The 15,319-nt window shown below is 39.4% G+C and overlaps 1 protein-coding gene across 5 annotated transcripts in view; it reads left to right on the forward strand.

The window, feature by feature from the left end:
* Iws1 (interacts with SUPT6H, CTD assembly factor 1) overlaps positions 1–15,319 on the forward strand; it is a 40,844-nt gene that overhangs the window by 14,352 nt on the left and 11,173 nt on the right. For 3 of the 5 annotated variants that reach the window (XM_021150798.2, XM_029471893.1, XM_029471892.1), the window contains exons 4-13: positions 1,020–1,212; positions 1,904–1,961; positions 2,360–2,457; positions 4,010–4,160; positions 4,842–4,924; positions 6,030–6,159; positions 7,156–7,273; positions 8,199–8,310; positions 8,922–8,978; positions 10,992–11,103. In XM_021150798.2, the coding sequence (XP_021006457.1) occupies positions 1,020–1,212; positions 1,904–1,961; positions 2,360–2,457; positions 4,010–4,160; positions 4,842–4,924; positions 6,030–6,159; positions 7,156–7,273; positions 8,199–8,310; positions 8,922–8,978; positions 10,992–11,103 (1,112 nt within the window). Of the gene's footprint in view, positions 1–1,019; positions 1,213–1,903; positions 1,962–2,359; positions 2,458–4,009; positions 4,161–4,841; positions 4,925–6,029; positions 6,160–7,155; positions 7,274–8,198; positions 8,311–8,921; positions 8,979–10,991; positions 11,104–11,417; positions 11,577–15,319 lie in introns of all 5 variants that reach the window. The other 2 variants (XM_029471890.1, XM_029471891.1) reach the window with 2 other exon arrangements.

Below are 15,319 nucleotides of genomic sequence, written 5' to 3' on the forward strand. Positions count from 1 at the left end.
CTCTTGTTTGGATGTCTTTTCTTAATCTGGGGGTGGGAGTCATCTTCCCCAGCAGTCTACTCTTGAAGGCTCAATCCCATACAGGAAGTGAGAAGGAGACAAACTGCTGTAGGAGCAGCAGCATCACACGAGATCTAGAAAGATGCTTAAAATTAGCCATTGCACCTAATACACCAGTGGCCAGAGGACTGGAAAAGGCAGCATTACTGTAGAGTGTGCTGTGGAGTCAGAAGTTACCTAGGACAAGGATGGAAATAATCAGAGAGATAAAGGAAGACGGGGAAGGGCAGGAAAAGAGAAACGAGGCACATTAGATGAAAGCTGATGATGTTTTAGAAGGGAAAGCAAGAACAGGAAATTAGAAAATTTTTAAAAGGAAAAAGTCACTTAAGTGGTAAAAAAAATTCAAACACAAAATTAGTTAAATGTAAAAATTGTTTGTTTTTTAAAGACAATAAGGTAAAGTTAGACTAATGGGACAAGGAAGACAAAGACATAAGGGCCAAACAGAAAAATATAAATCTAAGGAAAAGAAAGATACTGTCCAAGAATGGTAATAAAATGCATAAACAAATTAGGTGAATATATAAAGGAGAATAATCAAAATTAAAAGTTCAATCCAGAGTTGAGGGGTGGTAGTGCATATATATCTTTAATTGTAGCACTCACAAGGCAGAGGCAGGCAGATTCTGTGAGTTCAAAGCAAGATCCTGGACAACCAGGGCTGTTAAACAGAGAAACACTGTCTCAAAAAACCAGTTTCATACAGTAAAAAAAAGGTGCGCTTAAGTGTGCAGTGGGTATAAAGAAAAAAGGTGAGGCATGGGAATAGTTTTGACTGTGGTTCCTTGAAGGTCGGAGATTGCTAGTTCTATGCACTGGAGATGGTCAGTTGGATTTTCTTATGTGTGCTCAGAGGTTTGTCCAGGTATCTGATGTGTACCAGAGTTGTCCTCAGTTTTTCAATTTTGTGCATCATGGGCCTTTAACTGGGCATGAATGATTGTATTTTCTAACAGCAGCAAAGAAGAGTCGAGTTGTCTCTGATGCTGATGACTCTGATAGTGATGTTGTATCAGACAAGTCAGGCAAAAGAGAGAAGACAGTAGCATCTGACAGTGAAGAAGAAGCTGGGAAAGAAGAGTCTTCTGTAAAGAAGAAAGAAGAGAAGGATCTGTTTGGGAGTGATAGTGAATCCGGCAATGAAGAAGAGTAAGTGAGAACGAACATGGGGGCTTCCAAGGGATCTTCAGGAGTAGAATGCCTTGGGCCATTTAGCACTTGAGCTGAAGTATTACCACAGACCACAACATGAGAATTATGCTGAGTGAAGGAGATGAAAGGAGATGAAGTTTAAGAACTGGTAAAACACATGGTGCTGGGGTCAGTAATCATATTCCCTCTGGGTTTTGGTTGTGGAAGGCCAATTTAAAAGGGCTGGGGATGTAACTCAATCAGAGTATTTGAAACAACAAAACCAAACGCCCTCACCTGTGGGTTCAGCACTGCCCAAGTAAGAAACAGCTGTGAGGAAACTTCTGGGAAAATAGGCTTCGTGAGTAGAGCACTGGTTATATGCGTGTTCATTTGTTACAGCCTGCTGAACTAGATGCCTAAGGTCTGCACATTTTACTGTCCATAAATTATGCCTTGTTTGTAAAAATGATGCATATGCAAATGTAAGAAAGCAGATGAATCTTCTTCTTTTTTTTAAGATTTATTTATATAAGTACACTGTAGCTGTCTTCGGACACACCAGAAGAGGGCATCAGATCCCAAAAGGTTGTGAGCCACCATGTGGTTTCTGGGAACTGAACTCAGGACCTCTGGAAGAACAGTGTGCTCTTAACTGCTGAGCCATCTTTCCAGCCCCAGATGAATCTTCTTATATTTTCTTTTTTAGAAATCTTATTGCAGATATATTTGGAGAATCTGGTGATGAAGAGGAAGAGGAATTTACGGTAAGTATAAGATGGGACTATTTGTTTTATGTATGCTTTGTTTTATTTCTGTGCAGCAGTTCTATAATACTTACAGTGAAATAGTAGAAAGCCTTACAAAGAATAGAAGTATTTTAGGTTGTAGAATGTGGAAAGTGCATGCTATGAATAGTATGCTGGCATATATATAATAAAAGGAGACCCTAGAGCATGAACGTGCTCATACAGGTATGGACCTATCTGGATCAAAAAAAAATCCCAGATTAGGGATAAGGAGGGAGCTTTTGTTACATCCTTTTTGATACCTATTCAGTATCTTTGTCTTTTGTGAATATATTATTTAACATGAAAAATTGGGAGTTATTTGCAGAAGGAAATCTGTAAGATGGTTATAATGGGCTAACTCACTGTGCCTTCAGGGTTTTAACCAAGAAGATTTGGAGGAAGAGAAAAACGAAACACAGCTAAAGGAAGCAGAAGATTCTGATTCTGATGATAACATAAAGAGAGGCAAGCAGTAAGTGGTGGGGGTACTGAGAAAAGTAAAGGGAGGGACACATTGAGCTTTTCTGTTTCTCATCTAGGTTTCCAGATTTGGAAGAGTATGTTTCTCGGCCTCCCCCTCCCCCTTCCCCTTCCCCTCCCCCTCCTCTCCCCTCCCCCTCCCCCTCCCCCCTTCACTTCCTCTATATAGTATTAGTGAATTGTTTGCTGTTATTTGCTCTGTGCTCAGATATCATACCATTACTTGACATTCCTAATTTATTTTTTACAAGATAGATTCTACCGAGAAATTATGTGATATGAAAAAAATGGGGAGGCTCATTTTGGGTGGCAGGGGAAATAAATCTAAAGTCAGCACTAAAATGTTTCTTAATTATACTTTGATTACTTTTGTTAAGATAATTGCAAACCATGTTCACAAAAGAGATGATACCACGAGGGGGAATGGGAGCCTAGACTGAGCACTGTTCACAGTTGTAAAGATTGATTATGCTTTAGCAAGTAAAGTTTCTCTTTAATGATGTGCAAGAATTAAGCAGCCACACTTGGGTGCTGCTTTCAGAATTGTGGATTTACTAGCATGACCAGTGGCAGAGTGAGGTGGCACCCTCTTGGGTCTAAGTGAGGATAGCTTAAGAGCAGCCCTTGGCATGCCTACAGTCACTGTGGTTTCAGTGTGCTCTTCAGAACTAAAAAGCAGCAATTAATTTTTTTCTAGTCATGGTTCATAAGGCAAAAACGTTTAAATAATTTAACATTTCCTATTCCTAAAAAGGCAGTACACCTAAATTGAGTGCTCTTGACTGAGGACTTGAGATATTTATTCCTTTTCAAGCTAACAGACAACAGGTGTGAATGTGGCATATGAAAAACTTAGGCCTCATTGTGATTAAAGTTTACAGTGGGTAGAATAAGAACTGACATAAAGTCCTCTTCTTGTTGTAGGAAGTTATGCATATATGAGCTTTAAAATATGTAGCTGGGTGGTGGTGACTCGTGCTTTTAATCCCAACACTTTGAAGGCAAAGGCAGGTGCATCTCTGAGTTTGAGGCCAACCTGGTCTATGTAGTAAGTTCTAGGACAAGGAAAACTACACAAAGAAACTTTGTCTTAAAACTAAACAACAGGGCTGGAGAGATGGCTCAGTGGTTAAGAGCACTGTCTGCTCTTCCAGAGATCCTGAGTTTAATTCCTGGCAACCACATGGTGGCTCATAACCGTAAGTAATGAGATCTGATGCCCTCTTCTGGTGTGTCTGAAGACAGCTACAGTGTACTCACATAAAATTAATCTTAAACAAACAAACAAACAAACAGTTTGACTCAAGATTAGAGTCAAAGAAGTTTGTTTTTTTGAGACAGGGTTTCTCTGTGTAGCCCTGGCTGTCCTGGAACTCGATCTGTAGACCAGGCTGGCCTCAAACTCCTAAGAGATCCACCTACCTCTGCCTCCCAAGTGCTGGGATTAAAGGTATGTGCTACCACTACCTGGCCAATTTGGTGTTCTTAATTTGATTAAAGAAGGTGTGTGATTATAAAGAGCTTGATTTTGTGTTGCTGCCCAGTATGGACTTTCTGTCAGATTTTGAGATGATGTTACAACGAAAAAAGAGCATGTGTGGCAAACGCAGACGAAATCGAGATGGGGGCACTTTTATTAGTGATGCAGATGATGTTGTGAGCGCCATGATTGTCAAGATGAATGAAGCTGCTGAGGTAAGTGTCTCTTCTAGGTTATCCTTTCTCCCCTCCTGCCCTCAACCAAATTGATGGTGTGGCATCTTTTTCTTTAAATGTTTAAGCTTAGACTACCATAAAAGGTTCCGTGCTTTCTGTAATAATCTTTTCCTGAAAAAATTTTAATTCTATAAATAATCTTAACTGAAAAGATTCAGCCACATTATTAGGAAAAGAAATTGTAAGTAAAAGTGAGTCTTTTTTAAGTGAATGGGAAGTTTGTTTTTATAGCTATCTGGTTCACGAACACAGTTGATGTCTATTCAAATATAAAGTGTATAAAAAGGAGAAATTATTCAAATATTTTTGGTAATAGGTCATATCCTTCCTCATAGGAAGATAATTCTTGAAGAGAAACCAACATTTTTCAGCTATATTTTGTTACTAGAATAAACTCCAAAAACTTGAAAACTTGTCAGTAGTGAAAATGACATTGCCTCTTGGTTCTGATGGTTAAAAAGCAATGATGTAACAATTTTATGGGTTTGATTGACTAAACAGATAAGGAGTTTGGCTTTGGGCAGACAGCTTATGCTTTCTTCTTAGAACATAATTTCTATTTTAAGGTTTAGAATGGTGATTATAATTGCCTATTAAGAGTTAATGTTACTTTATTTTAAACCTTTTCTTTTGGGGGGGGGATGTCTATTTTCTAAATAGGAAGACAGACAATTGAATAATCAAAAAAAGCCAGCTCTGAAAAAATTAACCTTATTGCCTACTGTGGTTATGCACCTTAAAAAGTAAGTATTTTGTTTTCTTGGAAATGTTTTTCTTTTAATAAAATGATATTCAAGCCATACACTATTCTAGAACCATTAAATAGTTATGCCCTTCTATTGGGCCATAGAAATCAGGGATGAGTACATTTTCCTCAGTTACCGTTCTTCATACATTTTGGGGGGTTTTGTTTGTTTTTTGAGACAAGGTCTCTCTACGTAAACTTCCAGGCTGGCCTTGAACTCACAGAGATCTGCCTGCCTCTCTGCCTACCAAGTGCTGGGATTAAAGACCTGTGCCACCATGCCTGGCTCGTAAGTTTTTTAAAAAAACTTTTGAAAACAGAACAAACAGAAAACTAGTAATATTAAAGAAAACCTGGAAATTTATTGATTTTATTCTTTATAGACACTTGAGACCTTGTAAATTTTCATCTCTTTTTTTCCCATGGTAGTTGGAAACAGCAAATCTTAGCAGATATTGCTTAGAGCTCATGTTGTCCTGATTCAATTAATCTTGTACATCACAGTCACTGCTCCTTCTTTAATGAAGCTCCTTCTAAATCCGTGTTGCAGATTCTTTTGTTAGTTTGCTGTAGTCATGAGCAGCTTTGTTTTTTTCTTTGCATAGAGTGATGACCTGTTTTTGTTAGTTGAAATGCCATAGCACTCCAGTGAGCCAACTGGAACTGCTTTTTCCACTGCGGTAGGAAAAGCTATCTGGCAGACTTCACATAGATATTTTGTATTTTCTAGTTTATTTTACAATATAAAGCAGAATTTAATATTTGTGTTCAATTGAGGTATTTTCCTTACTGTGAAACTATTCTAGTAGATTTTTTCTTTTTTAGTAATAATTGGACTTTATTGTTTTTTTACTGTCTGTATCATTAATAATGGTATTAATCTAATTTGTAAAGCTTGCATATCTTAGCAGGTTACATTTGTCAAATCTGTACAGTTCTGGAAGCTAACTTTTGTACTGTTTTTGAAACTAGAATAGAAGTTGAGTAAACAGTATAAACAAACTTTCTTTAAAAGCAGTTTGAGATGTCACTATGTAAATAAAGTCAGCGTGATAGACTTGGTGTAGTTACTGTGTTCATTGTTATTATCATTACTGTTATAGGCAGGACCTTAAAGAAACATTTATTGACAGTGGTGTGATGTCTGCCATTAAAGAGTGGCTCTCACCTCTACCAGATAGGAGTTTGCCTGCACTGAAGATTCGGGAGGAATTGTTAAAGATTCTGCAAGAGGTTAGCCACAGATAATTTATTAAGTAATTTATTAAGTATCTGATGTGTATTTTGTACCATTTACTTGTAAATTTTGTTCTACTACAGCATGCCAGAAAAGGGGTTTAGGAAAAGTGACCATACCTAGTAAAATGAGCATTAAAAACAAACAAACCTTATTAAACTTGATTAATGGCAGTTTTCAAGGGAAGAGTTCTTAGTGGAGCCAGTGGTTTCTCAGAAGAGCAGTCCAGTAGTGATCATGTTGTGAAGAGGCACTTGAAGTAGGAAGTGTACTACGGGCTGGAGAGATGGCTCAGCGGTTAAGAGTACTGACTGCTCTTCCAAAGGTCCCGAGTTCAAATCCCACCAACCACATGGTGGCTCACAACCATCTGTAATGAGATCTGATGCTCTCTTCTGGTGTGTGTGAAGACAGCTACAGTGTATTTATATATAAAACAATAAATAAATTGAAAGTGTACTACATCTAGAGATGATAAACTTCAGTTGGGTCATACTCTTTGGCGTGGTTAGGACAGCCTAGACAAGTCGCTTAACATCTAAACTTGGAAGGAGCCTCTATGTGCAAAACACTGTGCTAGTGTATTAGCTTATTGGTCTTTTACAAAAAACTTGTAAAGTTAGGCATACTGCCTCTATTTTATAGATGAGGAAACTAAGACAAGTTAAATGATTTGTCCAAAGCCATGCAGCTAGTGGTGGCTATGCTTAGATTCAGGCTTAGGTTTGTTGCTTTCCACAGCCTAGGTTGAGCTGCTGTTCTCTTACATATGTGTAGTTCATATTTCTTCACATTGTTAGGTTTTACTTCACTAATACTAAGATGCCGGCTTTTGATGTCGGCACAAAGGATGTTCCATGTCTTCGCAGATCCTGAAAATGGAGTTTTATATTAGTTCTAATGTGAATGAAGGAGGATTTGAAGATCTCAAATTAACATACTTCCTAGCTTATGAGTGAATTAATATGCATGTGTATGTTTTTGTTCCCTAGCTACCGAGTGTGAGCCAAGAGACCCTGAAGCATAGTGGGATTGGCCGAGCAGTGATGTATCTGTATAAACACCCTAAGGAATCAAGGTCCAACAAGGATATGGCAGGGAAGCTCATCAGTATGTGAAGTTGGCTTTGTATTTGTTTAATGTCTAGAGAGAGCGGTGCATATATAAACACTGTATTTTTCCAATATTTGTTTAAATGATTCAGTAAAGTGAAATAGAAGAATTTTTGTGCCTTCACATAGGTATTAACTTTTTTTTCTTATGCTTAAAATGATTTTAAGACTATTTAAATGTGTTTTCCAGTATTAACTACAACAATTAAAAACATGTCTTCTAGCTGTGGCCCAAGAACATGGAGAGTGGGTAGAATGCAGGCCCTGGAGTTAGCCATGCCTAGATTATAGAATTGACTCCACCACCTTCCTGCAACCCCTCAGCTAGTAACCTAAGCCTCACACTTGTCTACATCTGTAATAAAGAGATAGAAATATTTTTTTGTTTGTTTTCTTTGGGCTATTACAAAGATTAAATGAGAGGATATATAGGGAGAACTACTATCAAGAAAGTTAGCCACAAGATCTGGAAAGATGGCTCAGTGGTTAAGAGTGCTGACTGCCCTTCCAGAGGTCCTCAGTTCAATTTCCAGCAACCACATGGTGGTTCACAAACATCTGTAATGGAATCCGATGCCCGTTTCTGATGTGTCTGAAGACAGCTACAGTGTACTCATATACGTGAAATAAACCTTTTAAAAATACCAAAACACAAAAAGAAAGTTAGCCACAGTTGCTCTTGTCAGCCTCCAAGACCTTTTCATATGCTTCCTTGTTTATGACAGAGAGATCTAGATCCTAACTGAAGTACAGATTGACTGGAAGCTCTAGGTTGGTTTTCATCTTTCCCATGTGCCACATTTAAGAAAGAAATACTCTATAAATACCTACAGTACTGCCCAGAATTAGGTTATGTTTATTTAAAGGCCTGGGAGAAAATGCTGTTTTGTGAACTAAATTCTTATTATTTTCCCTTTTTGCAGATGAGTGGTCTCGGCCCATATTTGGTCTTACCTCAAACTATAAAGGAATGACAAGAGAAGAAAGGGAGCAGAGAGATCTAGAACAAATGCCACAGCGACGAAGAATGAGCAGGTATGAGGGAACAGGTATGAATGCACAAGTGTAGTTTAATCTGATGGCATCTAGGGAAGACCTTTCTGGGACAGCTGAGTACAATATGCTCTCCCAGGGTTGCAGTGCTAGAGATGGTAGTGTTCTAGACATTTGCAGAAAACAGCTTTCTCAGCCCTGTTCCTAAACTGTAAGAGGAAAAAAATGTTATTGGTTTAATTTATCAGTATTCTGGATATATCTTGGAAGGGCAGGGCAATCATTTATAAGTATAGTTTGGGTAGGTCACCCAGAATGAAACCTCCTGCACAAATGACAGTTACAGTGAAGAATACATTAAAACAATGACAAGTTCTCAGGCCAGCAAGATGGTTCAGAGCAGAAAGGCACTTGCTGTGCAAGTCTGGCAACTTGAGTGATCCGCATGACCCAAGTAAAGATGGAAGGAAAACTAACTCCAGTAATCCTCTGACCGCCACATGCATACTCTCACACACATACTTTTAATTAATTGTTTTTTTATGGTTCAGTATAAAGTATTAGTTATAATATAAATGTGATATTTTCTCATGCTTTTCCCTAGTTCTAAGAATTTGAGATTTCTGTTATCTCACTGTTTGCTCTTTTTCCAGCACTGGTGGTCAGACCCCACGAAGAGACCTGGAGAAGGTCCTAACAGGAGAAGAAAAGTAAGAGTTCTGTCTTGATCTTTCTTAGTTTATAGAGAAGATTTTCTTTTTACTTCATTATAAGCACAAAATTAAATTATGTGTTCCTTTGACAAAGGGTAATTTTTTTCAATTTAATGTTTATTAAATATATAACAGTATATTGTGTGCTCTGAAGAATTAAGAGGATAGATCATTTAACAAGTATTTTGTTGTTGATTGGTAAGTGTTAGAATCCTTTTAAGTCTTAAAGAATACAAAAGAACTTAAAAATTTCCCCATGCTATCAAGTAGTTTCATGAAGGGATATAGACCAAGATGTATGGGTTCATATGCAATCCTGGTTTCAAAATGGCAGATGTGCTGATCCGGCGGCACTGTGAGATCCTAGCAATGCAGATGTGAACTAGCAGGAGCCCAACTGAGATCAAAATGTGGAATTGTTGCTTCTCTTTATGATTTAGCAGAAAGTTTTGAGTTTATATGTGAAACTGTCATATTTGATTAGAAATTCTGGCTCTGAGGGCATCATTTGGACAGGTTAGAGCAGTGGGCTGAAGGCAGTGAGTGATACAGTTAAATGGGGCTCGTAGTAGGGTAACAGAGGCTGAGAAGACATTGTAGAAGAGTTGGTGACATATTTAGGGGAGAAGTCAGCTTACAATTGAAGACTCAAACCAAAATATAGAGACAGTGATAGAACCATCTACCAAAATGTAGGAAGAGTAAGTAGATTTGAAGAAATTAGTTATTTTCTAGCCCTTCCATATGTTTCTATGATACTCTTAGAACCACCATGGAGTCTAGTCAGGGTAGACATATAAACTTGATGGTTATATCCAAAGCAGGGGTAAATGTTCAATTTAGAGTCTCAAATAAAAATGAACTAGCCAAGTTGGCAAAGGAGTGTAGCTGAGGAGCCAGTAGTGAAGATGTGTCAGTGCATGCTGGAGCAGAGCCTGGAGATGAGAGTATAGATGTTTGTTCCCTGCTCCCAGTAGAGGTAGAGGTCTACTCTCACCATTCCTTTAGAGGGAGCTCCAAAGGACTGAATGGCTTAACTGCTCAGACCTTGACAGAGAGGCTTGACTCACTTAAGAAGTGTGACCTTAGTGTAGTATGGTTGTTTTCAAAGTTGCCTAGAACTACAGATAAGCACAAGTAAAACTTGTCCTGAGTAAAGCTAAGAAGGTAAGGGAGATAGGTTGTATCAGTATCCTGGCTGGGATGTGCGATAGTTTGCAAAGTTAATATTGAGAGAGACACTGGCATCTCTCTGTTACTTCATAGAGCTGCTAGGGGATTTGTAGTGACCTCACAAGTTTTCTATAAGAAGAAACAAATGAAAATGTGTGAGTTGCATATGCAGAGACCTTGTGAACTATGGGCATTCATGGAACTTTGGGAAACTATGGGGATATATGAAGCTTTGGGGGATCATTTTGACAATCTAATTTTTTCCTCAAGTCCTGGTGACTCTTGAGACTTGGTTAGAAAACTTAGGATTTAGAGTACTCTGGAGCTGGAGAGATGGGGAATTCAGCTTCTGAAACAAATAATCCTGACCAGCATCCTGAGTCATCAAGTCGTCTGAATCCTTAGGAGTTGGCCTTGAGGGCCCCTTGTCGGAAGAATACTTGCTATTATTTCAGGGATCCTGCAGTCAGTTCCCAGCACTCACATTGTTTGTAACTCCAGCTCCAGTGGGTCTGACTCCTTTTTCTTGCGGTACATATGCATAGATGAAAGCAAATGCTGAGACACATAAATTTAAGAAAACATTTTCTTGAGACTAGCCTTGGAGAGGATAGAGCATGATAACATCTAAAGCCAAGGAGAAACAAGAATTCATACAAATAAAGAGGAAATTATCATTGAGGAGCCATGTAATGAGGGGTAGGTAGGTAGTCTGTGGTTAAGATTTAAAGTGTTGTAGCTGAATGGGGTGGGCCAAGGAATAAAAGGGCAAAATCTCACTTAGCCTTTGCTGTGGCCAATTAAGTAAGCAGTATGTGTGTTTCTTTCCTTCCTTAGGGCTCTTAGACCTGGAGATCCTGGCTTCTGTGCCCGTGCAAGAGTCCCAATGCCATCAAACAAGGACTATGTTGTCAGGCCCAAGTGGAATGTAGAAATGGAGTCATCCAGGGTGAGTGAGCAGAGGAAGAGCAGGACAGTTTAAATTGTTTTCCCTTCTCTGTGTTTAATAATGTTTATAGCAGTTAGGGTTTGAGTCACAGAGATCTGTTTTGGGATCTCTTAGGTACTCATTCAATCACTTAAAGAATCATGAGAAAGAAAATTCACCTCCTTTCTCGGATCCTCACCTCCCTTTCTCTCCATCTGCTTAAACATTTCTATTGTGAAATTGTCACAATTGACACTTTCCCTGTCATCAATGAAGATATTACACAAATGTTGTTTCTTGGTAATCTTTTTCTCCCATCAAACCACTCTTTCTAGCCTGGTATTCTTAAAAAGGGCCTAAGTCGATTGGAAAAGCATAAGAGGCGGTTTGCAGAACAGAAGAGGCTCAGCAAAATGCACCGTGCTGTCAAGTTCAGCATTGAAGGCAACAGGATGCCTCTATAGTCCTGCCCTTCCAGAATGTGTATATCCGAGGTATTCCCAAGGAAGCATGAGCTGTGCATGGGCTTGACTTGCCAGCAGAGTGGAAACAAGTATGTGCTTTTTAGGTTAGAAAAGAGCCTGGCCTGAAATCAGCTTCTGAAACAAATAATCCTGACCAGCATCCTGCGTCACTAAGGCTTCTGAATCCTTAGGAGTTGGCCTTAGGTCCCCTTCTAGGAAATAATAGAGACTAATAGGTCATTACTTTCCCAATAAACATTTTGTTTGTCCCTATTGTCACTAATTTTTATAAAAAGAGCAAACCCAAACCCAGGCTGTCTCAGTGTAGCCCTGACTGCCCTGGAACTCATTGTGTAGACCAGGCAGGCCTTGAACTTTCAAGCCAACTGCCCCTGCCTCCTGAGTGCTGGGATTAAAGGCACGTATCACCACTACCCAGCTGAAAAAGCCTTTTTATTTGGACCCAGAATCATAGTCTGCATTACAGGTATACAAACTGCCTTAGTAGTTTGTTGGTGCACAAGAAGTGACTTTTTTCCTGTAGTCAGTGACATGATAGCATTCATCAAGAACTCCATTACTTAACACCTACTACTGGATCTGTAGGTATATTCAACGGTATTCATCACCTGGTTATAAGCCAGTGCATTGAGAGTGCATGTTGGCCGGTCTGCTCTGGAAGCATGGTCTATGTGCCCATCATGTGTTGTGGGTTGTTATGAGCCCATATCCTTGTAGGGAGAGGGGTAGGAGAGCTGTACATTCTTCTCCTCCAGTGTGAAGGAGAGCTCTCATCCCAAGTTTCCAATCATTTGCTGATATATATCTAGGCTTCCAGAATTTAGCTCTATCAGCATATTGTTTGTTCATTTCTCCTCATTAATCTACATGGGAGATTTATTTTTAAGGGATATATTAATAGTCTTTGTGATTTATATGAATATATACTTATTTATTTCTGATTTTTTAAAAAAATATTTATTTTGGGGCTGGAGAGATGGCTCAGTGGTTAAGAGCACTGTTCTTTCAGAGGTCCTGAGTTCAATTCCCAGTAACCACATGGTGGCTCACAACCATCTGTAATGGGATTCAGTGCCCTCTTCTAGCGTGTTTGAAGACAGTGACAGTACACTCACATACATAAAATAAGTAAATAAGTCTTAAACAAAAAAAACAAAAACAAAATTTTATTTTGAGAGACAATATTTTGGCTGGCCCAAAACTTGCTGAGTAGAGTAAACTGCCCTCAAACTCATAGAGCCCCATCTGCCTGTGAATGATGGGGCTTTTTAAAAAGTAACAGTAAAACGGTGGCAGCAATGCATATTTTTATAAAGTTTTACAATACAGGCATTACAGATATTATTATAATTAATATAACTTGTTCTCTCACTATATGTTAACATTTTCAACTACAGATTTTTGCTGCTTTTTATGCATGCATGACCATTAGCCTTTTTTTTAAAAAATTGGTCTGTAATGTGATCATACTCTTAGTTTGAGGGGTTGGTTTTAATTTAATATGGCAAAATTCCATCTGACTCCCATTCTTAATGATTTATTATGTGTTGTCATGTAGCTGTGTCCCTCCTTGTTTTAGTAAATGTTCCTTGCTAGTTTTCTAAAGGCTTTTTTCCCCTCTTGATAAAACATTGTGGCTTTCCTACTATCCAAGGGAATGTTAGAGAGTTGATGAATCAGGAAATGAAGATGATTGGATTTAGTGGTCTAGGTACTGGTGGCTGTGGTGAGATGTCAGTCGTTGAGAAGTCTGTGGACAAGAGCAGGAGGAGCAGTCTGCCACTAGCCTGGGTGTGTTCCTGGGGCTCATGCCAAGCAGATCCTGGAGGGTTCAGACTGCTAAGGGAAGATCTTGGGAGTGAACAAAGAGACATCCAGCTTGGTCTGTGGGGCTTCAGGGAGGCGGGTCATTGTCAGAGCGCTGAGCGGTCAGGCCTCCACCAACTCCTTGTACAAAATAAAAGGAAGGCTTAGGAATGGTATGCTGGTGATAAAACTTTTCCTCATCTGACAGTGATTTTTTACGCTGAGTATATAGTGCCAAGTTTGGAGTTGGGATATTCTTAGCAAACTTGAAGAATGCCATGGACAGTTTGTTCCTTGCCTAATGATCAACTAGCTTCATACTAGAGGCTAAGTCTATGAATGGCTTACAGTACAGAAGTTGTGGAGAGTCTTACTTACCTTCCTAGTGCTTCTAAGGTTATAGCTTTGGAGGGAATTCGGTAATAAATATTTGGAGAGAAGTAAAAGAAAAGCCCCTGTCTTCTCTAATCTGTCATCGTTTTTGTTGTTGTTTTTTGACAATTACGTGTGTGTATGCAGTGTAGCTTGGTCCTGTCTGCCCACCCCCAGTATCTCCTCTCTTATCCTTCTGGATACCCATGTACTTTTCTTACCTTCATATTTTCTCCTTATATAGTTTCTTGGTTTTGGTTTTTAATTTACATGTATTTGTGCATGTGCTTATATATCTCTAGGTTTGTGTGCCGTAGTGCACCTGGTTCTGGAAATCAAACTCAGGTTGTCAGGCTTGGCAGAGGTTTTACCCACTGAACCATCTCACTGTCTCCTATTTATTTATATATAGTTTTTATAATTCATTGAAGGCAGTTTATGCTGTCTGCTGCAGTGTTGGCTTAATCTTGGGTAGGTAACCATAGCTCATGAGCACAACCACAGCATTCCCCAGTATTCCTCCCCATCCTTTGGCTCTTATGTTTTCCTCTTTCTCTCTTTCTCTGTGTTCCCTGAGCCTTGGGTGGGTATTGATACAGGTTTCCCACTTAAAGCTGACAACTGAACAGCCACTGTTCTCAGTATTTTGACTAATTATGACTCACTACACTAACTGCTGCCTACTATAGAAAGGAGCGTCTCTGACCAAGGCTGAGAGTAGGAGTAATGTATAAGTATAACCACGACTATTTGAAGACATTTCGACAACATGACAGTGTAGCAACACAGTAGTAGTAGGGTCCTGGGGCTTATGACCTCCCAAGCTATCTATGGCTTTCAGCCAGGCTTACAGTACCAACGTGAATTCTCTCCTGTAAAGCAAGCCTCAAATGTAACAAGAAAGTGCTTGGTTACCTTCATAACAGTCATGCCATTTATTGCCACAGTGGGCACATCTTGCTTGGCAAGTCAGTATTGCAGCATTCAGTGTTCATGATGGGTAAAACCATCAGTGATTATTTTTCCTTTTCCCCCACTACCTACCCACTGCAGCCTACATAGCAATGTAGCCAGCCAGCAAGGAAGGAAGGTCACTTGCTTATCTTAGTCATTGCTCTAGTGCAGTGAAGAGATGTCATGACCCAGGCAACTCTTACAAAAGAGAGCAGTTAAGGGCTTGCTTATAGTCTCAGCAGGTTAGTGAGTCCATTATCATCAGAGTGGGGGGCATGGTGGGAGCATGGGACATTCATGGTACTGGAGCTAAGAGTTGCATCTTGATCCACAGGCAGAGGAGGGGGGAGAGACTGGGCCTGTCGTGGGCTTTTAAAACCTCAAAATCCACCTGCAGTGACACACTTCCTCCAACAAGGCCATACCTCTTAATACTTATAATTCTTTCAAACAGTTCCACTCCCTGGTGACTAAGCATTCAAATACATGAGGCTGTAGCTGCTATTCTTCTCATTCAAGCTATCATAGTCACCATTCATTTTTTGTTTTGTTTTTCGAGACAGGGTTTCTCTGTGTAGCCCTGGCTGTCCTGGAACTCACTCTGTAGACCAGGCTGGCCT

This window comes from Mus caroli, chromosome 18 (assembly GCF_900094665.2).
Source record: "Mus caroli chromosome 18, CAROLI_EIJ_v1.1, whole genome shotgun sequence".
NCBI lineage: Eukaryota > Metazoa > Chordata > Mammalia > Rodentia > Muridae > Mus > Mus caroli.